This window comes from Cuculus canorus, chromosome 1 (assembly GCF_017976375.1).
Source record: "Cuculus canorus isolate bCucCan1 chromosome 1, bCucCan1.pri, whole genome shotgun sequence".
Taxonomy (NCBI): Eukaryota; Metazoa; Chordata; class Aves; order Cuculiformes; family Cuculidae; genus Cuculus; species Cuculus canorus.
Genome location: NC_071401.1, coordinates 130,665,308 through 130,690,201, shown reverse-complemented (window position 1 = coordinate 130,690,201; position 24,894 = coordinate 130,665,308). Strand labels below are relative to the sequence as shown.

The 24,894-nt window shown below is 41.0% G+C and overlaps 1 protein-coding gene across 1 annotated transcript in view; it reads right to left on the bottom strand.

The window, feature by feature from the left end:
- VWF (von Willebrand factor) overlaps positions 1 to 23,958 on the bottom strand; it is a 137,819-nt gene extending 113,861 nt beyond the window's left edge. Inside the window, exons 1-8 of the mRNA XM_009569241.2 lie at positions 23,804 to 23,958; positions 22,748 to 22,802; positions 22,015 to 22,173; positions 20,232 to 20,334; positions 19,936 to 20,144; positions 8,501 to 8,625; positions 2,460 to 2,676; positions 279 to 401 (exon numbers count right to left, since the gene is read on the bottom strand). Coding sequence (XP_009567536.2) covers positions 279 to 401; positions 2,460 to 2,676; positions 8,501 to 8,625; positions 19,936 to 20,144; positions 20,232 to 20,334; positions 22,015 to 22,173; positions 22,748 to 22,802 — 991 coding nt within the window. The 5' untranslated portion in view covers positions 23,804 to 23,958. The remainder of the gene's footprint in view (positions 1 to 278; positions 402 to 2,459; positions 2,677 to 8,500; positions 8,626 to 19,935; positions 20,145 to 20,231; positions 20,335 to 22,014; positions 22,174 to 22,747; positions 22,803 to 23,803) is intronic.
- Positions 23,959 to 24,894: the final 936 nt, after the last annotated feature.

Here is a 24,894-nt window from a genome sequence, read left to right as displayed (position 1 = left end):
TCCCTCACCAAGAAAGAAAGAAAGACAATCCTAGAGTATTAGATGGTGATGATTTTCACAGAAACATTTACTTTTCAGTTGGGTCTGAAAAATAGCCCTTTGATGGAGTGAGCATACAGACAGCATAGAAACTGGTTTATTCTAGGGCATGGTACCATAAAAAGAAGTGTTTCTGATTTCAGAAAAATTTAAAGGAAGACACAGCTTTCTTTCTTCTAATAAAATAGGTAGCATCACTGCCAAATGTTTCTCTGTAAATAACTCAGTAACAAAATTACCAGGGCAGCTGCAGCCATCAACACATTGTCCATGACACACTTCATTGATATTCAGGCTCTGGCAGGTTTTGGCACAAGGGGATACACATTCCTTATACTCCATGCCAACTGGACATCTTGGCCCTGAAACAATTAAAAGAAATTAGGAATGCAAATTCCTCAATAACTCTTAAATAACTAATTCCCTCAATTATTAAAAGCTGAACCACAGAGACACCAAAAAGGTCATATCCTTTCAAATCAATGATTTCTTTTTCAGAAGTAGAACATTAAGAAACACTTGATTTTTCAGTTTGATGCAATATGATCATCTGTCAGGTTGTGTAGTAAATATTTAAGAGATTAGAGCCAATTTCTTTTCTAATACATCAAATCTTAGTAACTAAAACCCAAGGGCATGAAGATTGAGGGAAAGTTTTACAATAGTATCTAAGCAACTTGGATAGACATGTTCTGTACCTTTAACCTATGTAGTTATTCCATTCATTTGTGAAATTAAACCATTTAGTGTTTTCAGAGAAAAGTGGCAGACAGTTAAGACTCTGAAAGCCCATCTTTTCTTGTCCAGAGAACTGCCAGCAAGGGATAACACTCGTATTGTGGTATCTTCACTGCTGCTGTTACCGAGGCTAGGCCATTACATGAGCACACACTATAGCCATCCCTTCATTTCGATGCATAGACGTACCCTACAAGACTATGTGGGCTTGGAGTGGGAAGGAAAGATTAGAGCTCTTCCTTTCCCAGCAAAATCTCTGTTGAAGAAGGTGGGAATGTAATGAAGGAGCTCTCTTGCTTTCTTTGGCTTCAAGGCTTGGACACCAGCTCACAAAATACAGTGTGCCCAGCATGAGAGTCCTTGCAACACAGCAGAGCATTTCATGCCTTCAACACCACTATCGTCATCCTCTGTTGAGAAAGCAACATAGCACAAAAGAAGGGTGATGGAAAATAGATGTAGACAGCAGGCCACCTCTCTTTTTCCTGACTCAGAAAAACGTGATTTGTGAAGTCAAGTGTTAGAAGTGAGCTCTAAAACTCCTGGGAACAGAGAAGGGTTAATTTCACTCACAGCTTTAGCTACATTTACTGACAGCTCTAGCAAAAATGGGTTCTCTGGCTTGTACACTGAGCAAGGAGACAAGTTTTCACCAGATCCCTTGTATGTCCCAATGGAAAGGTAACAAATTACTGCTAGAAGGAGGACTCTCCTCTGCTGTACAATCTCTTCTTTAAGTGGTTGGCAATATCTTCCTGCACTAACCATAATCTGAAGGCCAACAACAGAAGATTTTTACCAGAGAAGTGTTAGTACAGACCAGTCACATTACCCCATTAAATCAATTTACATAAACATCCTGAGAAAATTATCCTTCCTCTCTAATGTAGAAAGCATAAGAAAAATCATCAAGAACATGATATTAGAGGATTGATTTCTTTTATTATTATTGTTCATTTGTGTGCTTATATATTTAACCAGGGTTCTCCACAGAAAGTATACGTATAATCAACACTGGGTGCAAACATGACCTTTCTTCTATAAATGCAATTCATCTCTGTCCATCTAAGCACTCCCTTGTGGCCAAGTTTTAGCAGAGATGCTATCAGGACCTCAGCAAAATGGAGCTGATAAATGCAGCATTTCAAGATGAAATCAGAATCTCTAACCTAGACAAAATTTGGCTAAAAAAAGGGAATGACCGTATTACTGTTTTGAGCAAATAATGGATGAAATAACTGTCTTTACTAAAAAACACTGAGAGCCTTTTGCAAGGATGCTGACTTCTAAATAGAAGTTGGGTAGGATTATCTATCTGAACCATACGTGAAGTAGCTCCTAAACGACTTAGTCTATACCTTTGTCTGTCAAATAAGTCTTTACTGACTTTGTACACCATTGTGGGACCTGTAGCAGCTCAATATCTTCTCCATATATGGTTTAAACTATCATACCTTAAGGACATCAAATTCTAGAAAAAAGGTGAGTATTGAGAAGCAAGCAAAGGCACTTCAGATAAATAGAAGTGATAGGCACTTCAGATTTTAACTTGCCATGCCTGAATTAACCTGGATAAACATCCTAAAAAAGCACCAATTGCTCTAAGCTACAGAACATAAATCTGCAAGACTGGCATGGTTTCGTTCGGGATAAATAGCATAGGAATAATCCAGTCAGCTTACTGCATGAGCTCTCTTCAGGCCATCCATCCAAAATCACTCCTTCATTGTTGCAGCTTCTTGCGTAATCAAGGAATGCTGAGCAGTGACAGTCCATGCCCTGGGTACAGGCACAAATGTCTCTTTCACAAAGATAGAGGTATGGCTCTGGATCAACTCGATGGTGGCACTTGGAGAAGATCAAAGATGTTCTTAGCAGCTGGCAGATTTCCATGATGTCCTGCATGACAAGTGAGGAACACAGGTAGAAAGAGAGAGGAAAAAAAAGATGTAATATGTAAGTCAGTAAAATCTCAAGAAGAAGGAAGAAAAACAACTTTCCAAACACACCGTCATCACCCTCATTAAATAGCATCATGGTTATTATTTAACAACATCATGAAGCTAATTAACATCACAGTCAAGAGCTAGTAGCAAGCTACGTCCACTTATTCACCACATACACACACACAGAGGTACATTAATATAATTATTAATATAAAACAGAGTGTGATGTAAGCAATGTTTAACACAGAAACATGTCAGTCAACCAGTCACCAAATGCAGGGAAGCAAAGAACTGCTCCTTGCCCAGTGAAGAACCTGATGGATATGTGCTTCTGCTTTTGACTGGTGTTCTCCAGTGGAAGTATATATATGGTGTCTGGAATATTAGGAAGACACACAAACCAAGGGAGAGGAACTTAAAATTGAGACACTTAAGCAAAAAAATGACCAGATTGTCTTTCAGATAATGAGAGAAGAGAGTAAGTTGCAGAGTGACAACTATAGTGACAAATTAATTGAATCATGGAATTATAGTATGGTTGAGGTTGGAAGGGACCTTAATGGTCCAGTTCCAACACCTCCCACCAGACCAGGCTGCTCAAGACCCCATCCAACTTGGCTTAGAACACTTCCAGGGATGGGGCAGCCACCGCTTCTCTGGACAGCTTGTGCCAGTGCCTCAGCAACCTCATCAGGAAGAATTTCTTCCTAATGTCTAATACAAATCTTCCCCCTTCCAATTTAAAGCCAACCCCCCTCATCCTGTCACTGCATCACTTTTGTGAAAAGTCCCTCCCCAGCTTTCCTGTAGCCCCTTTCAGGTACTAGAAGGCTGATATAAGGTCTCCCCAGAGTCTTCTCTTCTCTGGGCTGAATAACTCTGACTTCTCTCAGCGTGTCCTCATAGCAGAGGTGCTCCAGCCCTCTGATGATCTTTGTGGCCCTCCTCTGGACCGGTTCCAACAGTTCCATGTCCTTCTTATGCTGGGGATTCCGGAACTGGACACAGCACTCCATGTGGGGTCTCACAAGAGAAGAGGGGGGGAATCACCTCCATCAAACTGCTGGATATAAGCTGAAATATGGGTAAATTCAAATAGATACAAAACAAAAAAAAAAAAAAAAAAAAAGGTCTCTATAAGTATGGTCCAAGTCTGGAAAAACTGTTAGACAGCTTGTGGAATTATCACCCTTGGAGATATTCAAAATGTGAGTGGACAAGGCAACCTGACCTAGGATGGCCCTGTGGCAAGCAGGGATTTGGACTAGGTGACCTCCAAGGGTCCCTTCCAACTTAAACCATTCTGCAAGTTATTTTTATGTTCTATCCTTTCTTTCTTTAAAACTCAGTCGTCAGGCTGAAATAAGAGAGGTTATTGTTCTTTAGTTGAGGGACATACGTGGGAGCACCAGATACTAGCAGTCTCACCCACTGCTGCAGCATTCCTGCTCATGGGTCACAGTCCTGGAAGCAGCTCCATGCAGACAAAGAAACATCTAAAACCAGCAGATCAGTGAGTGAATCCTCAGGCTGAAACAGTGCTTGAAGGGCAGAAGGCTGTGAGATTAAAACTAGCAGAACTGACTGTAGTATCAAAAATAAGGGTGAAGGTCTTGCAACTTTGCCCTTAATTTCTGCATATGTTCTATTTTAAGTGTTTCTTTAAATGGGTTGGCGGTGTGCTGGCACTGACAACCCTCAGTAACCACAAACTTGCTGACCTTCTTTCTGCCCCAGTCCCACCACACAGAGCTGTAGGTGGAATTTTGCACATTCTTCCAATTTCTGTGGCATTGCCTTCTGCTACTGCATGAACTGCATTTGTCTATTGCTTAACAATTGCATTAAAGAGATATAATGTAAAAAGTAACAGAAGAAAGCAGAGACACCCCGTCGTTCCCTTGAATTTAAACCCTATGGTATATAGAAGTGTTTCTGCAGATCATTCAGGATGGGTATATTTTGGTGCCATAATTGGGTATAGCTTTTCAGAATACATCTTTTGATACACTCATGAAAGAGAGAATGATTTAGTCTCCCATCTTTCGAAGTACAAGCACCCAGAGCTGTTTAGTACACCAAATGCTGGCTGAATGTCTGAGCAAACATAATAACAACTGACAGAAGTTACTTCACTTGAATGCTGATTCAGCTAACCCGTATATTTCAGGAGCAATTTTCAGGAGAAATTTTAGACGTACTGGGCCTCATTTTCACCCCTAAAATGTATTATAGTAATTTTTGTCCATGCCTTTGCTGGACCTGCTTGTGACCTCTACCATTACAAGTTACAGTCCAAACGCTGAAAACTTCTCCCACTTTTATTCAGACCTGGGGATAAAAGCTATTTCACATATGGAAGTACTCCGTGGGATATGAGCAAGAGTATTTCTTACCAACTGCAGCAAGAGCTGAAGATCACCTACAGCAGAAACTCATTGAACTCTAATTTCTGCTTACAATTTCGGTCACTCTCACACATAACATGCTATGGATATAATTCCCCAGTAAGAAAGAAAAAAAAAAAAAAAAGAAATAATAGAGTGAACTGTGGCTTCCATGCACTATTTCTATTAAAAGTGAAATCTAGAAAATAAAGGTAACATGTAAAAACACATAAAATGTATGGTTTTGTTTTCAAGGCTGCCTCATTACCACAGTTATCCGCTTCACTCCATTTCATATTTCAAGATCCATGTTACCCATATAGTTGGTCATCTGAAAGCTATTAGATTGCAGCACTTCACTGAACAGGTAGCCTAAATCATCACGTCTGAGTGGTGAAAATGAAACAGATCAGACAATGCAGAGATGCTCTTTCTTTTTGGTAAATATTCAAACAGCAGCTGGAGAGGGCAGAGCATGGTAGAGAGGTTGAGGTTCCCTCTTTCCAACAGTACCTACTCTGGTATGCTCTATGGATCACAACACATGGCAGCCAACAGGTAGTTCCACCATGCAGATGCCAAGCTGCATCCCACTGCAGGAAAGGGATGTGCCTGAAAAGAAACTGTACCTGCAGGCAGAGCAGTAATCAAATATTAAGTGTCTATGTGCTTTGGAGGTGGAGGGCAGGGAGAGACGGGGAGCAACAGTAGGTTAAGCGTGTGAGCAGGGTCAAAGACCCTCAGCTTATTCATGGTGAAATTAATCAATACAAGCTCTTCCTTATTAAACACAAAATTCCCTGCATTTTCTACGATTTAGAGACAAAAGAGCAATAGAGCTTTCTGGCTTCACTGCATCTTTCAAAGAAGTCAGAAGCCATCTCTGCAAGGATGCTGTTGGGGGAGGGAGGACAAAGAAGGCAAAGGAGAACACGGATCTACCCGGAGTGGGGTGACAGAGGCAGTAGGTGCACATTGAACCAAAGCTGTTTTCCTCACCTAGCAGCTGACCAGCTGGCAGGGAGAGAGCCTGGGAGATGGAGAGATTTACATTCCTGAAGCTGAAGCAAGCAAACAAAGCAGCTATTAAAGAGTCCTACATTCTTCAGCAAGCACTGGTTTGGCTGGACTATTAATAGTGTTGTGTTTATTCTTGCACAGTGAATAAATTAAGCCAGAGTTAAATGCTGTAAGCTCATGAACTCACACGAGAGAGAAGTTTTCATCCAGATTGCGGGAGAAAACTTTAGAGAAAACTTTATCCAACAGAGCATCAACATTTCATGCGATCTGTGTAAAACTCACATTAGTTCCAGTCTACTCATCAGACAAGATTTCATTCTGCATGCCCCTTCCCTGGCCTCAGTTGCAATTTTGACATTTTCTAAACAGTAAACTTTCCTGAAGAGATAAAATTCCAGCAGCCACAACCAGTCACAAGATCCAGCCCTGCTCTAGAGCTGTAACCAAGTGTAAAGCACAGTCCTGTCCCCAAGAAGGCATCTCAGCCACTTTGAAACTTCTCACGCTTTGGTCATGTCCTTGGCACCATGCACCATTACTCAAGTTCAGTCAGTCCAGACTCCATCAGAAAAGCCACACAACACACCTCCCATCACTTGAATTGGAAACATAGGCTGGAGTTCTCCAGCCTGAAATCACAGCTGCATTTCCTCAGACAAGTTTGCAGGCTGTGAGGCTGAAGTGCGAAGGGGCATGAGCATGCTTTGCTGAATTTTAGTACATGCCTAGTGCAAGTGCTCCTGTTCAAAAGCTTAGCAGAACTGTAAATAGTCCAAAGTTAGCGAGCTTGTCCGAGTCTTAGTTAATTTTTACCAGGTAACTGAGAAACCAACATTCAAAGTAGCTGTAGAGCAGAGATGTTCCAGGAGGGGCGACTACTCCTGAGAAATTATTTGAGCCTAGTTTAACAAGTATCTATCTATAGGATTTGTAAAGCAAGAAACTAAGGGCTAAATTTTTGGACTTAGTAACTTTGGTCTAAATCTAAACATGCCCCCCACCTGATCATTCCGATTTACAACAGAGCACATGAGATCAGATGCAAACCCTTAATGGATGAAGGCTCAATTCACCATAACAGTCATAACCTGTAACACTAAGTGCAGTCAGCATATACTCAAAGATATTTTCCTCCCTCAACTGGTGACCATCTGTCTATTTCTGTACTGTGTCTAATGGAAACAAGGCACATGTTTATACTTACAAAAGAAGAGAAGAAAAAGGTTAAGGCAGCAACAGGGGTCACAGAGTTGGCTGAGACAAGCAATTCTGTGTTTCTTTAACAAATTAGAGCTACTATCTATATGCACAGCTGAAGGAACCTCCTCCCTGGGCAAGAGAAATAGCCTGGTGGCACGGAGTCTTTGCAACAGCTATGAAAAACATCTCATCTGTCAAAAACAGCCCAGCCAAAGGATCTTCTTCTCTAGTGACTCCCAGGTATATGGACTGCAGCACATTTACAAATACTGCCTGCGGTAGTGGTGCCCACAAAGGCTTCAGAACTAATGTTTCCTTGCTGGCAGAATCGGAGGGAATTAACTACCTCGTTCTATAGGTACCACTTAAAAACTTCTTTCTCAAGTAATACCAAGGTTTCTTTGGCAGCAACCCTCACTTCACACACAAATGAGCTGCTGATTTATTTGTCAGTCACTTTGGTGTTTGTATGTTGGGTTTGCCTGGGGTGGGGAAAGGAAGGGTGTTACACCTGTACTCCAGAAAGAGTAGCAACAGTCAGGGTGCAGTAAGACGGAAAAAATGTGTTCACTAACTAGTGAGTAAACTGTTCCTTTGTTAAGACTACACTAAATAAGACATCAGTCATAACATGCAACTTCCAAGGTCACTTACAGCACCAGGCAGCCCAGTGCAGAAATCCTCCCACTAGCACCAGTCATAATCTGCAGGGAGGGCATGTAGTTATCAGCTCAGGAACCACAAGCACACAGCTGTAAGCTGTGTCCAAACTCACACTGGCTCACAGAGACAGCATAGGCGTATGCTGCTAATGTGACACTTCCACCTTCTGCCTGCTCCTGACCCCCCTGCACCACAGCAGGGACCTACCTACAGGCACCGCCAGACTCATGGTTAACTCCTGCTAGGCTGGACAAGGAGCTACACACCTTAGTCCAGTGCAGCAGCAAGACCAGTGCCCAGCAGAGCTATCTCAGACGACACTGCACCTCAGAAACCCAACACAGGTATCTCCTGTACCTCTCATCCTAGCTGTTTGCTGAGGGAGGACTACATTAGGTATAGACACGGATTCAAGGAAGCATTTGTGTTCTTCTGCCAAAGGGCAAGTAAGTGGCCTTCAGGTAAGCGATGACCAAAACCAGAGTGGTATCTTGTGGCACCAACCTCCTCTGCAATATCAGATGAAATGTTGCAGGTGTTGCTTGGAGTCTGCACCCTCTTACACTGCTTGTTTTTGCTGTGCAAAGCCCATGAGTTTGCAAAATCATAACTGTTTCCAACAAGAGTCCCTGTGAATGAAGAAGAAGAGAAGCACGTAGCTGTTTAGAGGTTTGAGCAAGTGGTCATTATTGGCTACTATCACTCTGATAGTCCGCTGTTTTTAAAAATAAAAGTTCTCATCTTAAATTAATTTCTACTCCAAATAGGCTGACTGTAGAAAAGCCACTTTCAGTGATCTGGACTGACCCCTGCAGAGGACCTCTCTGAGTCCAAGAACAGAGTAAAGCCTGTAGAAGGCAGCCTTCTCACATCTGTGCGAATATGGTAGGACTTATTTACTGGCCAGCTGTATTCTGCAGAAGCCTAAACATGCCAATAGATATTCCTATTATTTGCAAGTTGTCAATTAAAGATGAGATGTAATAGAGAGGCAAACAAAATGAGGCTATTCTCCCTAACAAAAGAAGGTATTAGCATTCCTGATCCCAGTTAGCCTTGATTTTCTCCTTCTATGTAAAAATAAATCTTTTATGCAAAGAAACTGAACACACGGCATAATTTCTTGGGACCATGATCTTACTGTATAAGCTGTCCTGAAACATGCTCCTCTGTACTACTACAAGCAGCTCCTGAACGAGGCTTTGCAAGATTTGTCCCCATTTTGCATAAAACTGAAGGAGTTAATCTGTATGGCTACCACTTCCCGGGAGATGCAAACCATATCTTCTCTTGCTCCATCTTCTGAGAAGGGGGATCCTCCCGGAAAGGGAATGTCTCCTCCTCCCTTTTTTGCCTCCCATGGCCTGGCTGCTTCAAGGACTACCTCTGCTTGCTTCAGTGGGTACCTGTTACAGAACCGTTCCTTTCATGACTCTCAGTTCTCTAACTTTGCTTTTCTGCTATGTCGCATGTGAGAATATCAGCGGCCACTGTTAATGCATTCCCAATACCTTACGCGAAGAATATCTTGAAATATGACCCTCACTGTGTCTGGAAAACAAAATAAATGCTTCCCAAATATATCTATATATTTATATCTTAGATTTTTTATACTATATCATAATAAACACATATATATAACAAAAATTCCATTGAGCTACCTGCTGTACATTAAGTACAAACACCCAGAATACACTGAACATTAAAACTGCTCCTAAACTAAAGGGCAGTCATGAAAACTATACTGAGAATGCTAAGGCGGATGTAATAAAGCCAGTAGCTGTTAGCAGACTATTTTTTTTGTAAACTAGAAATTAGGGGCTTATAAATATAGCATATGTTAGGCCCACAGAAGGTGTCAAAGGAGGAAAACTCCAAGGATAGTATGACAGAGAAAGATGGTAAAAAGAATGCAAATTTCATCTATGCAGCCAGAACTCAGTACAGGAAAAGAAAAACAGCAAGGAGAAGAATACAAGCCATTAGATTACCACAGATTTTAAAGATTGGAATAACAATGAAATCTAGCATGCTGAGAAGCAAGGTGCCTAATTAACTAAATCCCCTTTTATTTGCTTTAATGCAGCCTTACACTAACAGTTGTATAAGAGGAAACAGGCTCTGCTCTGTAGCAGTGTTCCTCTGGCTCTGAATGCATTTCCATGTTGAGCTTCCCACTGGCAGGTACCACCAGATCCTCACTACCCAAAGGTTAAGATTTGATCATTGGGACAACTATTGGTCCTCAAATGCTGATCACTTATTTTTTAATTCGATTGTTTTTTATGTGGTGCTTGTAAATTGATCTCTCTTTTGTAGTTCTCTTGTATCATGCTATCTTAAAAGTCTTTTGCCATATTCTATGATTAATACTTTCAAGCAAAATGTTTTCAAATTACATAATTTCAAAAGTTTTTGGTGGTGTTTTGGGTTCCTTTTGGAACCTGCTCTTCAAACATGCTTGTTGCCAACGCCTGTTTGTATATCAGCAGACCATTCCACTGACACCAGCGATTTGCCAGCAACTTGCCAGAGCAGTTCTCCCTTTTTACGAAGTCCTGGGGCTCTTGAATTAAGCTACAATCTGCTTGGAACAGGTAATACTTGATTGATTTGAGTTTGCTCAAGGTTCTGCCCCAGGTAAGTCTCCTCAACATATGACAGTAAAAATCTAGGATAATAGAGAATTAAGAGAGAGCAGTTGACAGTAGGGTTTTCCTGTGACTTGTCCAGTTTAGCCTTAAGTGATATATGGCAACAGATAAAGCACTGGAGAGGCATTATGACTTTAAAATCAGAGTGCTGCAAAACTCTGCGTGTATGCTTGCTTGCCCGCCTGCTTTTGCCCAGAAGCTTTGTCCTCAACACTAAACAATGCAGTCACTAAAGATGCACAATATTTCACTGAATATCATTAGTTATTACTGCCAATAATACAGATTCAATAGAGCCTGCATTTTCAGAGTACTTGTGGTTTCATTGAATAAGAGGCTTTACAGACACACAGTAAGATGCAATCCACACTCCAGGAAAGGTGGAAAGCAGTTGGGCGTGAAGGTTTCACAGATCATCAGAAGAGCTCAAATGTGAAACTATGAAGTAACCCTGGAGTCACTGAGATTCTTAACAAACTGGGCTACTGGGGATAAGCTACTACTGCAAAGGGTAACTTTGGAGAGTACTGTTCAACCTATACTCTGCATTATATGCCCTGTCAATCAGTGTGGTGATTTTGAAATACTTCATCTACCTGATGAAGGCTTCAGGAAGAAAAGCAGAGAGGGAATTACCCCTAGCACATCTGACTGCTCTGGGCAGAAGGAGGAGCTGCTGCTACCACTGCTGCTGTTCACTGAACACCTCCATTTCCTTCTGCTGAAGAGCTCAAGGAGGTAGGAAATGAAAGGCAGTGGAAGGGACAAGAGAACAAAGAGAGCCTAAGAAAAACTACTTTTTAGTAAGCAGGTGATACTATTTACAGAGCAGCGGGGCAGCTCAGCTGCTTACTCTGGCACTGCACACCCACCACACAGCACAATGTCCCCCTCTCCTACACAGCAGAGATCTGTTTTCCTTCTGTTCCTTCAATGTTCAGGTTTTCTTCTTTCTCTAAGCAGCCAAGACTCTGTAGAAACAACTCCTAGCCAGAGCTCATCAGAGACCTACACCCAGAAATCCTCTGAATGGCCCAGATGGGATTTTTTGCCAAAGCACTTTTTTGTCCAAGTCTTGCAGAAAGTATGTTGAAAATAGATGCTGTCACAATACATAATGCAACAAAGCATTTGGGAACAAGACAAAGAACCAGCGTCTGAAGTGGACCAGTCTGTGTAGTACAGACTGATAGCAGCGCACAAACTGGCTGCTCAACAGAAGAGACCCCTAGGAAACCAGTTAGCATACAGTCTCCTTTTAGGATGCAAGATGAGTTCAGGAGGTAGCTGTTAAGGCACAACTGAGATCTCACATTCTTCCTGCAACCCAGAAACATCCCAACACTTTGATGACCCTGCCTCATGACAGGTAGGGATTCCAGGGCTGTTCTGTCAGACTTTGATTTTAGTGCTTTAATTGCTGCTCTTATCTCTCTGTCTCTTTGGAGAGAAAACAAGCAAACAAACAAACAAAACCAGCAAAACCAAGCAAATGAAAAACAAGGACCATGCTGACATATTTTGGGCAAGACTTCCTCCTCCCTCATCCCTTTTTCGCTTTTTTGGTCAGAACAGTTGTTTTCACTTATCAGATTTTAAATAGATTATGATCACACTTGACAGAAGAATTAGTGTTTGCTCTGACATCTGGGTCTCAAAGTCACCACTTCCTTTCGAAATCTGAAATTGGTATGCTCCTTGTTTACTTTGAGTTGGGTGGTTAGGCAAGGCGAAGTGTTAGCAATGACCACCTTGTGCTCAGGGCATGCAAATGGGAGGCAAGAACCCTGACCTCAGTCCCTGGGCTTTCTGCAGATTTTGCATATGGCCATAGGCCCAGCAGGTTAACTTTCCCAAGGTCTGTTAACTCATGTGTAAAATATATGAGACAATTTGTTTGAGACACTACAATACTGTGAGTTGGAGGAGGTGGTGGAGGTTTAGATTAGAGGTTAGGAAGAAATTCTTCATGATGACAGCAGTGAGGCACCGGCACAGGTTGCCGAGGGAAGTTGTGGATACCCCATCCCTAAGAGCATTCAAGGCCAGGTTGGATGGAGCTTTGAACAATCTGATATGGTAGGAGGTGTCCGTACCCATGGCAGTGGATGTTCTTTAAGGTCCTTTCCATCTGAAATCACTCCGTGATTCTATGTTGGTTCTTTACCAAGCATTGGGGATTTTTGTTTGTCAGGGGGTTGGTTTTGGCTTTTGTTGGTTTTGTGGTTTTTTTAACACAGTTTTACATAGCTTGATACATGGTTCTGGACAAGCAAAAATACTGGCAAGGTTGACAAAAAGTATAACCATAGTTTGGACCAAATTGATGACATGAAATACTGAAGTCATGGGCAGTCTTTCCTGCCCTCTCTGGTTGAATAAATATAAAATTAATGATACTAAGCATAAGAGAAGGAAAGAGCCATATCCAAAGCTCTACATCCCCGTGATGAAGGCAAGCTCCTCACAACAGAAATGTCTAACTTAGATTCCAAACTCTGAACAAAGCAGAGTGGGTTATGAATGCATGTTTCTGGCATCTCGGATGAATGCCATTTAATGAAGGCAAGTCTTCTTCATTTGTACTGTTTGTAAAGGAAAGCTAAAATCCCTTGTGAATCTATCCCCTTTGCTTTCAAGTTAAAATGCAAGAAAGAAAACAAGATCTTTACTTAGGTGAAACAAAAATTTAAGACTTGTCAAAATGAAACTACTGATATCCTTTAGAATATCAAGAAATTTGGATATGATGAATAGCCTTCTTTAATATTTTTTTAGGAAAAAGAAAAATATCTGCACTATCTTCACTGTGAGTTTGGAAGGTGCTTTAAAAGCTTCTGATAACAGGTACCACACACAGAGAAGTTGCATATTCAGTTATGCATTTATACTACTTCTGGAATGAAAACATTACCTTGAAACATAATAGGATGCTAGATTAATTTGGGTTGAGTTTTTTTTCCTTCCATAATGTGAAGTGTGTTTAACATGCACAAATAACAAACGGAATAATATCCCTGTATTATACTTGAATGAGCTCTTTCGTACAAATAAACTTTGATGACAACGTAGACACCCAAGTGCTTACTGCAGCAACATCACTGTGAGACAGCTAAACGATAAGTGGACTAGGCAAAGACTGAGGCTATGAGCATGCTAATTAGCTCCATGAACTTCTGTTGCAGTCTCTCTCACTGGGGAGAAATTACCTTAAACTTTCTGTTTGCTCTTCTACAGCTAAAGTGCTGCAAGACTATGGGGTTTTGGCCACTTGCTCATGTGCGCATGCCTTGAGGAGATTTCAGGATCAAGTTGCCTGCATTGTGTCAGATTTCCTCCATAGTGTTTTGTAGGTCATCTCTTCTGGCCCAGGATTTGGATCCCTAGTTGTAGAATGCTCACGATAATGATCATGAAACACTCCAATACCACAGCTGAAAGCTGCCAAGATATCTGAGCACCTAGAAAGGACTCGACGTTTCTTTGCTCATAGCAAAGACTGGTAACCAGTTAGAAGTGCATAATCATGTCAGAAACCAGAGTCTGTTCAATTTCCCAGTCTTAGAGGCATTCACAGGATGGTTCTAAAGGACTAGAGCCTAACTGGCAGGAAAAAGCAGAGGAGAAATTAAGCCCTTCGTTAGGCTGTAGGGGGAAAACAAACAAACAAAGAAACCAAAAGCCTTGGAAATCTTCTGAGAACTTCCTTTTTATAGTTTAGTTATACTTAAAGTGTGAGAACCAATTCTCAAGCTGCAGCTGGCTTGTTTTTACTGCCATATCCAATAAAAAAGCAACCACAACAAATATCTTGTTTGTACGTCTCAAGAGGACATGAGCACTTCTCGGCAGGATAAACTATTTTAGCAATGAACTATGTCAGTAAGAGTGACTCAGCAACCCATCATCCTGTCTGAATGAAAGTATGTGGCCATAACTCTAAAACTTACTGGGGAGGCTTTTTTTTTTTGAGGTTCAAGAGCTACTGCTTAAGGCCACTGCCTTCAAAGCTGGGTCCTACCCATGTAATTTGCTAGGGTATCATAGCTTGAGGCACATCACTTAGGCCTTCAGGACCTTAATAACTGAGCATCAAAAGTGTATAAAGAAGCAACATGGGTTACCCTCTCATCAGATTATTAGTTCTCAGTTTCCACACCAAAACACAGTAAGGAGTCATGATTAGCTAGATTATAGATTATAGACCATCAGAATGAATATATAAATCATAGAATCATAGAATAGTTTGTGCTGGAAGGGACCTTAAATATCATCGAATTCCAATCCCCCTGTGACGGGCAGGGACACCTCCCACCGGATCAGGCTGCCCAAGGCCCCATCCAACCTGGCCTTGAACACTTCCAGGAATGGGGTATCCACAACTTCCCTGGGCAACAAGCTCCAGTGCCTCATCCCCCTCATCATGAAGAAATTCCTCCTATGTCTACTCTAAGGAGAAAAGAAAATCAACTACACACTGTTCACTAATACCCTTTCTATCATACCTCCTTTGTTCACCTGCTGTAAGTGGTAATGTCCCATAATACAGCAGGTGCTTTGCCTTTTACTTCACCAAGACCCCAAGACAATCCAAATACAAATAATGAAGTTTTGTATTATGATTCACTTTCTTAGGACCAAAGCATGGTAAACTAAACTAACCCTCTATGTTATGGAAAAATCATGTTTTCATTTGTGTTCAACATAAACACTGCCATTTTGTTGAAAACGTGACAAACTGTGATGCTACACAAAGGACAGAGTTTATTATAGGCTAGATTGTACCCATCATGACTCTGACCTCTACACAAATTTGGGATCTGGTCCTCTGGTTCCACAGAGAAGTCCCAGAAAGGGGTCACATTAGTCTCTTCCTATGCAGGCAGATATGAACATCATAGAATCATAGAATAGTTTGAGCTGGAAGGGACTTTAAAGACCATCCAGTTCCAACATCCCTGCCATGGGTAAGGACACCTTCCACCAGAACAGGCTGCTCAAGGCCCCATCCAACCTGGCCTTGAACACCTCCAGGGATTTCTTAATATATAAATCTCTTCTCTTTCAGCTTCAAACTATTTCCCCTCATCCTATCCCTGCACTCCCTGATAAAGAGAACACCAGCTTTCCTGTACTCCCCCTTTAAGTACTGGAAGGCTGCTCTAAGGTCTCCCTGGAGCCTTCTCTTCTCTAGGCTGAACAACCCCAACTCTCTCAGCCTGTCCTCATATGGGAGGTGCTCCAGCCTCGGATCTTCTTTGTGGCCTCCTCTGGGCTCGTGCTAACAGATCCATGTCCTTCCTGGGCTGAGGACTCCAGAACTGAATGCAGTACTCCAAGTGAGGTCTCACAAAAGCAGAGTAGAGGAGCAGACTCACCTCCCTTGACCTGCTGGTCACGCTTCTTTGGATGCAGTCTGGGATACGGTTGGCTTTCTGGGCTGCAAACACATATTGTTGGCTCATGTTGAGCTTCTCATCCACCAGCGCTCCCTAGTCTTTATCATCTCGGCCTAGCCTGTAATTGTGTTTGGGATTGCCCCAACCCAGGTGCAGGACCTTGCACTTGGCTTTGTTGAACGTCATGAGGTTCACACAGGTCCACCTCTCAAACCTGTCAAGGTCCCTCTGGATGGCATCCCTTCCCTCCAGCATGTAAACCATGCCACAGAGCTTGGTGTCATTGGCAAACTCAACGAGGGTGCACTCAATCCCACTGTCCATGTCTCCAACAAAGATGTTAAACAACACCACTCCCAATACCAGTCTCTCAAGAACATCACTCATCACTGGTCTCCACTTGGACATTGAGCTCTTGAGCACAACTCTTTGAGTGCGACCACCCAGCCAGTTCCTTATCCACAAAGTGGTCCATCCATCAAATCCATGTCTTTCCCATTTAGAGACCAGGATGTCATGCAGGACAGTGTTGAATGCTTTCAATAAGTCCAGGTAGATGATGTCAGTTACTCTTTCCTTATCCATCAATCCTGTAGCCACATTGTAGAAGGCCAGCAAATTTGTCAGGTACAATTTGTTCTTAGTGAAGTCGTGTTGGCTGTCACCAATCACCTCCTTATTTTCCATGTGCTTTAGCAGCATTTCCAGGAGGATCTGCTCCATGATCTTGCCAGGCGCAGAGGTAAAGATCAACCAACCTGTAGTTCCTTGGGTCTTCCTTTTTTCCTTTTTAAAAAGGGGAGCTATTTTCCCCCTTTTCCAGTCAGTGGGAACTTCGCCAGGCTGCTACAGCTACTCAAATATGTATATGGATATGGATACCCATAGCTTAGGAATTTCATCTGCCAGCTCCCTCAGGACCGATGGATGCATCTCATCAGGTCCCCTGGACTTGCATGCCTTCAGGTTCTTGCAATGGTCTTGCATCTGATCCTCTCCTACAGTGGGTGGTTCTTCATTCTCCCAATTTATGTCTTTGTCTTCTGCAACTTGGGTGGTGTGGCTTGAGCTCTTTCCGGTGGAAACTGAGGCAAAACAGTCTTTAATGACCTCAGCCTTCTCCCTGTGCAGAGCAACCAAGTCTCCCATTTCCTTCCAGAGAGGGCTCACATTCTCCCTAATTGTCCTTTTATCACTGACATACCTACAGAAACTTTCCTTGTTGTCCTCAACATTCTTGGCCAGATTTTATTCTATTAGGGCTTTAGCTTTCATAACCTGGTCCCTGGCTGCATAAACAATCTCTCTGTATTCCTCTCAGACTACCTGCCCTTGCTTCCACCCTCGGTAGGCTCCCTTTTTGTGTTTAAGGAGTTCCTTGCTCATCTGATTTTACAGATACAGATGATACAAAACTACCGCATCAGCTTTTAAACCATGTGAGCTACAGTCTGTGAGAGACAGAAGAAAACCCATTTCAGCTGCAGGCTGCTTTCCATCACAGCAGTTCTTATATGCTCCTCTCCTCCATGCAAGAACTTTTAGCAAGTAGACAGCTCACCATTTCAGTGTAAATCAAAGCAATTTAAAGGCTAGTACATCTTGATGTGCCTGCCCAGCCTTTCAAAGAACTCCTGTAAGGTATAACACATCTCAGTTGTCTGACAAGTTCATTGGCTATAGCACAATACTGGATACAAAACCTCTAGCATCATTTTTCTTCCTTTGCCTCTGGCATTCAGATCTGCATACTTTCCCCAGGGGGGTTCTGATGAGAGGCCGAAATCTTGGCAACATTAGATCATCGTCTTTTTCCTTTGCGCACTGTGCTTCCATTACATGTTATTCTGAAGCTCAAAGATCTCATTGTATTTATTATCAGTACAAATCCAGCCCAGAAATATACATAAATGGATCAGACCTGAGAGATCAATGTGATAAATCAAAATATACTCAAATTTGAACAGGAAGCAATGGACACATTAGCGGTAGAGTTCAGTCTGCCAACAACCTTAAGGTAAACCTTCAATGTCCTCATATTGCTAAGTCATTACAGCATAAACTCATACCCTGGTTTGGGCTGACCTTTACAAGATCTAATCAGGCTAAAAGGAGAGCAAATAAAAGCTGCAGTGGAAAGAAAAGCGTAAAATACTTCATAGGCTACCAATAGGCTGCCTAGATCTTTCATTTAAATAATATTAAGTCTCTCAGCTGCTTTACCTGAAAGTTAATTTCCACAGTTTTTAAAAAAAAAAAATAGTCTGAATTAATCAAAATCTGGTTTTACTTGAAGCAAGTTAAGAAACGCTCAGATGAACCACCCTGCCAGCAGAGCATGTCCCTCTACAGTATGTCCCTCTATAGTATGTCTCTCACCGATACAAAAAGTTCAAACATAAATAGTTCTAATTCCTTTTAAATAAGTTTAAATGAAAGGTCTGTTGCATCAGAACAAAAAACTGGCAGAATTGCTGAGATACAATTCTATTCTATTCTATTATTCTTCAGGCTAAAATCAATGATCTGTATGTCCATGCAGGTTAGAGAAGTCATGGCCTTCCTTACACAGTAAAAGGTACACATGTTCTCTGTCACCTTCTCTTATTATTTTTCAGCTCTTCTAAGCAGTGAATTTGTCTTGTGCTTCATTACATTTGGACATCTGTGTTTGCAAAAGAACTGGTTTTTTTAAGAGGGAGCATACAGTTAAACAAATACAGCATGAAACACGTTTAATTGTGAGCAGCAGAAGGAAATCTTGTACGTATGAATATTTCAAGACAAAACAGTCTCCTTTTCTGATCCTGCTTTTTATTATAGCCTCACTCCTATTTATTGTCTTGAGAAAAAGTTGTAAACGTCAGATCTCAGTATATTCAGACATCAAGATATCCAAGCCATGCCAAGGAATTCTGTGATCTGAATTTGTTTCTTATTATTCACACTGCTGAAGGACTGATCAATCACTTCAACATACTACAAACTCAGTTCTTTTCTCTATACTTAAGTTAGGTTTATCTCTGGAGCCCTACCAGACTTTTTCGCAAGTTGTTTTGATCCTCTTTCAATTTTCTGTATCATTTATTTGTAATACATACCGTACATTATCAATTTAACATATTAATGTATTAACTAACTTTACTCTAATCGTTCCTCTTCAGGGAAGTGCCGAGAATTAAAAGACACTCTGAAATACTTCAAATCAAGATTACTCTTCCAAATTCATATTCAAGACTTTTCCCAAAACTCCTAATCTTTACACACACCGGCAGACTTTGCATAAAGGCATAGAGAGCAGCAAAAGCAGTCTTGTCTCTCCCTCTAATTAGGAATTGGTGTTATATAAAGGCATCTCCAATCCAACAACCCATATAGGCAGAGGAGTGACATTAAAAGGTAACCACTTTATACAACAAATACCATGACAAATCCAAACACAAACCTGCCAGTCGTAATCACAAGGATTTGATATTCTGCTATTGCAACACTATCTATTCTTACTCTCATTTGTCTAACTCATGAATCAACTATCATTCCTAACATCTTTTTTTTGCAGGATCTTCTCCTAAATGGTCTCCTCATATGCTATATTGTACACTGCTCTGCCAGTGGTTTTATCTTTGCATTTCAAGATTTAAGATTTCTGTAAGCGTGAAGTTCAGACATCTGGGCTTTTCTTAGGAATAAGATGTGACAGCAATTTCCTTTCAGGAGAAAGGAAGATGAAAGAACTTAGTCAAACAGCTTTTAAGTGCTTCAAGGTGAGACACCTGACAGGTTTTGTAGAAACATTTTGCTAGATCAGCAAAATCCTTATTGAATCACCCATCAGGAAATGCATGCACAGCATTAAAAAAATACAATCAGTTAGTTGTAGTCTTACCTTCCTGAGTTCTGAAGTCATCTTCAGCAAATTTATTAAAGTTTCCACACAACCCACAGGTCTTATTGTAGTGCTTTTCTTGAAGGAGTATCTGAATATTCCCACCGGTATCGATCTTCACCACAAAGCCATGCTCATCGCTGGATATTTTACAATAACCTGCCTCCTTCTCTATAAATATGCCATTGGAGGCAAAAGGTATGGAAACGCTGTGAAGAAAAACAGGAATTTCTCACAATATGACACCCAAAAACCATCAGGGTTTTTTCTGCTGGAATACTTGTTCCCACAGGTACCTTTTGTCTTCCTGCATCACACCACCCTCTAAAGAGAAGCGAAGATTGAAATACTCTCCAAGATACACAGAGAAACCAGTCTTCTCCCCATCCTGGTAGTCACCTGAATAGATGATAAATAAGGAAATATTGTTAGTTCTGGGACTCAGGAGGACAACTTGTAAGTACACATTGCAGGGCTGGGAGCAAGTAGTCCAACAGTTTCAAAAGCCATCTATCCATTTCATCACATAGTTGTTTAATGCAAAATGGACAGACAGTGCTAGGATGAGGGCTGCCATCAGCCATTGGCTGGCACACAACCTGGCACTGGTTGCGGACTCACACTCTCCCCTTACTGTCTTTAAAGCCGGTGAATTCTCCAGCCCACCATGCACACAGGAGTTTCCACAGGAGATGTACCCAATGATCTGCCTTGCTCTTTCCCTTCCTTGTTTACTCCCAAGAATAACCCATAGTTCAGTGGTAAGAAAAGAGGGTTGAAACCATTGAACTGAAGTGAGCCTGAATATCTTCATTCTTGACAAGCCCTCTGCCACTTCAACTGGTCTTCAAGGTACAGATGCTATCCAACCTGAGGGACAACTCACTCTGAATTTTTCAAAAGAAATAGCATGTAGATATGGATACAACTTTCTTAGCCTCTGAGAGAGAATGGGGTGGGGGCTTTGACATAGTCCTTTCTGTGCTTTTGCCTACTGTCTAGCTTTGACTTTACAGCAGCTCACTGCATAATGTGTTGTCTGTTCTGGACCTCCCTCCCTGGAGTAGCCAGCTCTGCCCGGACCTAAGCACTTTATGCAGCAATGCAGATTGCACTTCACAGCCAGGTTTCCAAATCCAAACCAAATTCACACATGTATCCTAGGACAGGAGTCAAAAATAGATTATACCATGCTTATGTGCCCAAAATAAACATAAAGTGTCTGCTCACGGTTGGGGGGGAGGGGGTTATGATTTATTTGTTCACACAAAATAGCGCAATCAATTCATACTTCATATATGCTGGTGAGTTCTTCTGTGTATACAACATTTGTACAAAGATGTTCAAGTTGAGGAAGAAAATTATTTAAATTGGCATTTAGTTCCTTCTCAGAGTGATGGGATAAGTTTACTTCAATTTACTTGGAGTCAATAAAAACTCCAACTATAACTAATACAGAACAGTTATTAGTGAACAAAGGAATATCTACTAAAGGAGTTCAGTATGAAAGTAATCTACAGTTTTGGTCCTCTTATCCTCTGTTGCCTGTCCCCAAGAACAAAGCTGCAGAGGTTCATGCTAATTCAAAGGCCTTTTGCCCTGAAGGACAGGATTTTTCTGATAGGGGGGATTTAGCATGCAGGTAAAAGTACTTCTACAGATCTGTATAGCCCTTATTCCTGTACTCAGTTTTAACAGCCAGCATTCCTCTAGCAAATTCAGAATTAAAAATGATCTCACTCTCCCTTTTCAGAAGAGCCAGTAAGAAAATCTCCATTTCTTGGCAGCTTAGTTATGTATGATCTATATTACCATAGGATAACAGAAGCCAAAGGGACAACATTTTCTCAGAAGTAATCCTACTTTCCAATAAAATAAAATAAAATAAAATAAAAAAAACCAAAACAACAAAAAAAAAAAAGATCCTTTTTACACAGTGGTGCTTCCTTTCTGGCAGAGGGCAACTCTGCCAGAAAGACTCTGGTCTTTTCTTCATAGTGATGGGACCTGGCACAAGGGCAATGCCACAGGCTTGCAACATTCTGCATTTGTTACTTCTTGGTATCTGCTCAGACTCACCTAGGATTGTGAAGGAGCGTTTGTGACAGTCCCCAGCAAGGAGGTAACTGCAGTCCCCAGCAAAATCGTAGAAAGACCCATCAAAAGTTTTAATGTGGTCATTCCCAAAAAGGCTGCAACGGGAAAGTGCTGACTCCTGAAGCAAAGAACCTGATGAACCTGGATATCAAAACACAACATAAGTTGTAATGTTAAACAACCTTGTTGTAGTTGAGTAATTTATCACCATTGGTCATTGTGTGTCCTGGATCTTTAGTTCTAGCTTCAAGACAGTATACCTGGCATGGCAGTCCATAGGATCAAGCACAGAAGTTTGGGGTTTTTTTATTACATGCATTAGTGAAACAGATTTTTTGCTTTATTTCTAGTGGCCCAGACTTACATGGGTAATTTTAGTCGCAATCCTTTGAAGAATGCCATGTAGTTATTAATTTGTGCCTACCTGTAATTCCCTTACAATCAATATGACAGTAGCAAAGTCACATAGTTTGTTCAGCCAAACACGACCAAGTTCAGACCCTCTTCGTGACTCAGCATAATGCTCGTTACAAGGTAAAGAGACAGAAGTAACTTTATCGACATCTTCAGAGTGATGAGCATATTGCCTGAGCCAGCATTGCAGGATTAGGTGGGTAAAAAGGGGGGGTGAGGTGGAGTGGAAATCTCACAGAAAAAAAATCTGTGAAAACGTATTACAGTTCCTAGATATCAGAAAATAAATGTGTTTTCCTACCTGATATTACAGTGGCTAGCAGTAGGTTTGTTAGCAGCACTGCCGAGACAAGCATCTGTCAAAAATGAAAAACCAAGAGATTAGAATATTCTAATTTTGGGGTGTTTAGTCTGTTTTGCAACACCTCACCATTTTCTATCCTTTCTTTTGAGGTTTTACAATATTTCAGAAAGCCATAACCCGTGCAAACTTTCATAGTAATAGTTACCCATCTGTTCTTCTTCAAATAGTTCAAATAGGAGAATAACTATTCTTTGATCCCATTTTCACTTAATGCAGGAAATGCATAGGAAATGCAACTCAACAAAAACACATATTCCAATTTACCTGAGTTAATACATTGCATGCACAAAGCCTTTCAATACACAGCATTATTTATCACACAGCCTGACATGAAGAAGCACACCAGTCTGGATCAGCCACCTTGGCACCAGTAGAAGTCATTTCTGCTGGAAAAGATTTGCACCCTGCCCAAACACCCACGACAGGAAAGAATATAAAGGTTTTGCATCAGCCAACAGGTATGGCTGGCTGTCCGTTATAACCACATTCCAATTCACAGCCACATAAATAAATGCTGAGTTTGCCTTATTTATGAAAGACAGAGAAAGAAGGACCTGTTATAAAATGCCATCTAATACAACGCTGCAAATGCCAAACTGACATAAGGCTGTTACGGTTGCAAGATAGCTAAGAAGCAGCAACTGCATGGGAATGCAACTACAAAGTAGTGGTAAAGAAAACAATAAGCATTATTCTCAGACTATACACTTGCTAGTGTATTTTTAGCCCATCACTGTTATTGTGACTGAATCAGATATTGCTTTTCTTTGTTAACTGTACAGTTTCACAAAGCAGGCTAATAAAAAAGACAGGTTATAAAACCCTTCTTTTCAGACCCTTCTACCTCCCAGTCTGTTATATGATCGAGACTTGAAGTGTCACCCATTTCTAACAGGGCAAGTGTCACTAACAAACCAGATTACAATAAAGTAAGTTCTGTCACTATATAACCCCCTATAATTTTATCACTGGCTTAATTAGAAATAAATATACCTTCTTCTGTGTGAGTCGCCTCTTGCATATGAGTGAGAAGCTCCACCAGTCGCCACCTGTAGCCTACAACACCATTGTTCCCATATTCCTTCAGATGACAGGACTGGACTGGCTTTAGTCTGAATTTTCTTGTTTTTGTACAAGCCAGGAACTCTTGTTCACTTAAAAAGGAAAGATAAAGACTGAACGTCACATCCGCCTGATTCTCAACACAATAGATTAAATTGCTATCGTGTAAATCAGTGGCCTTAATTGCCACAAAGTTACAATGAAGGGAAATAGTTTTCAAAAGTTACATGACAGATAAGTCTTTTAAATGTATTTTTCATGTGAACTTGTGACAAATCTCACTGTCTGAGTCAATAGGCTGCTTATTTATTTAAAAGACTATTGTTAAAGAGGAATAGTAGGATGCTCCATACCTCAAAGGCCACAGAGCCATGTAGTATTTTTCCCTTCAAACTGCTTTAAAGGAGAAAGAAGAAAAAGAAACAACTCAGAGCTAGTACTGACCTGTTTTTGTTCTCCAGGTACAAACACATTTGAATTCTGTCACATTCTATTAGATCAACACATTTGGTCAATGAATTTGCAAACATTTACAGAGGTGACTTCTGGAACAACACATGGTAAGAAGTTAATCACACAATTACTTGCTTACAGAGGTGGGCAGAATGTACATACATAGGCATATGTACAGCACTGAGCAAAAGATTCAGAGCAGATGGCATCTTATTTTACTTTCAATTCCCATGCTTCATATTTTCAGTAGCTACTAGTAATAACAAAGGGGTTAAGAGGCAACACATTTCCCCATAAATCATATTTTGCCACTAGTTCACAGAATGAAGTCCTTAATTTATATCAAGAAAAACAATGCAAAATAGTAAAAAGATGCCTCCTAAGAGTCCCCAGCAGGCATGCCTCTCTTGTGTACAAGAAATTTGGAGAATGAAAATTAAGTTAATACAATCTTTGCACACATTTCTTTGAAAACAAAAATAAAAAAAAAAATACTCACCTCGTAATATCATCATTTCTTCCTGCAGACAATTTCCCTAATTATTTCAACAGATGACTAGGCTGATGCT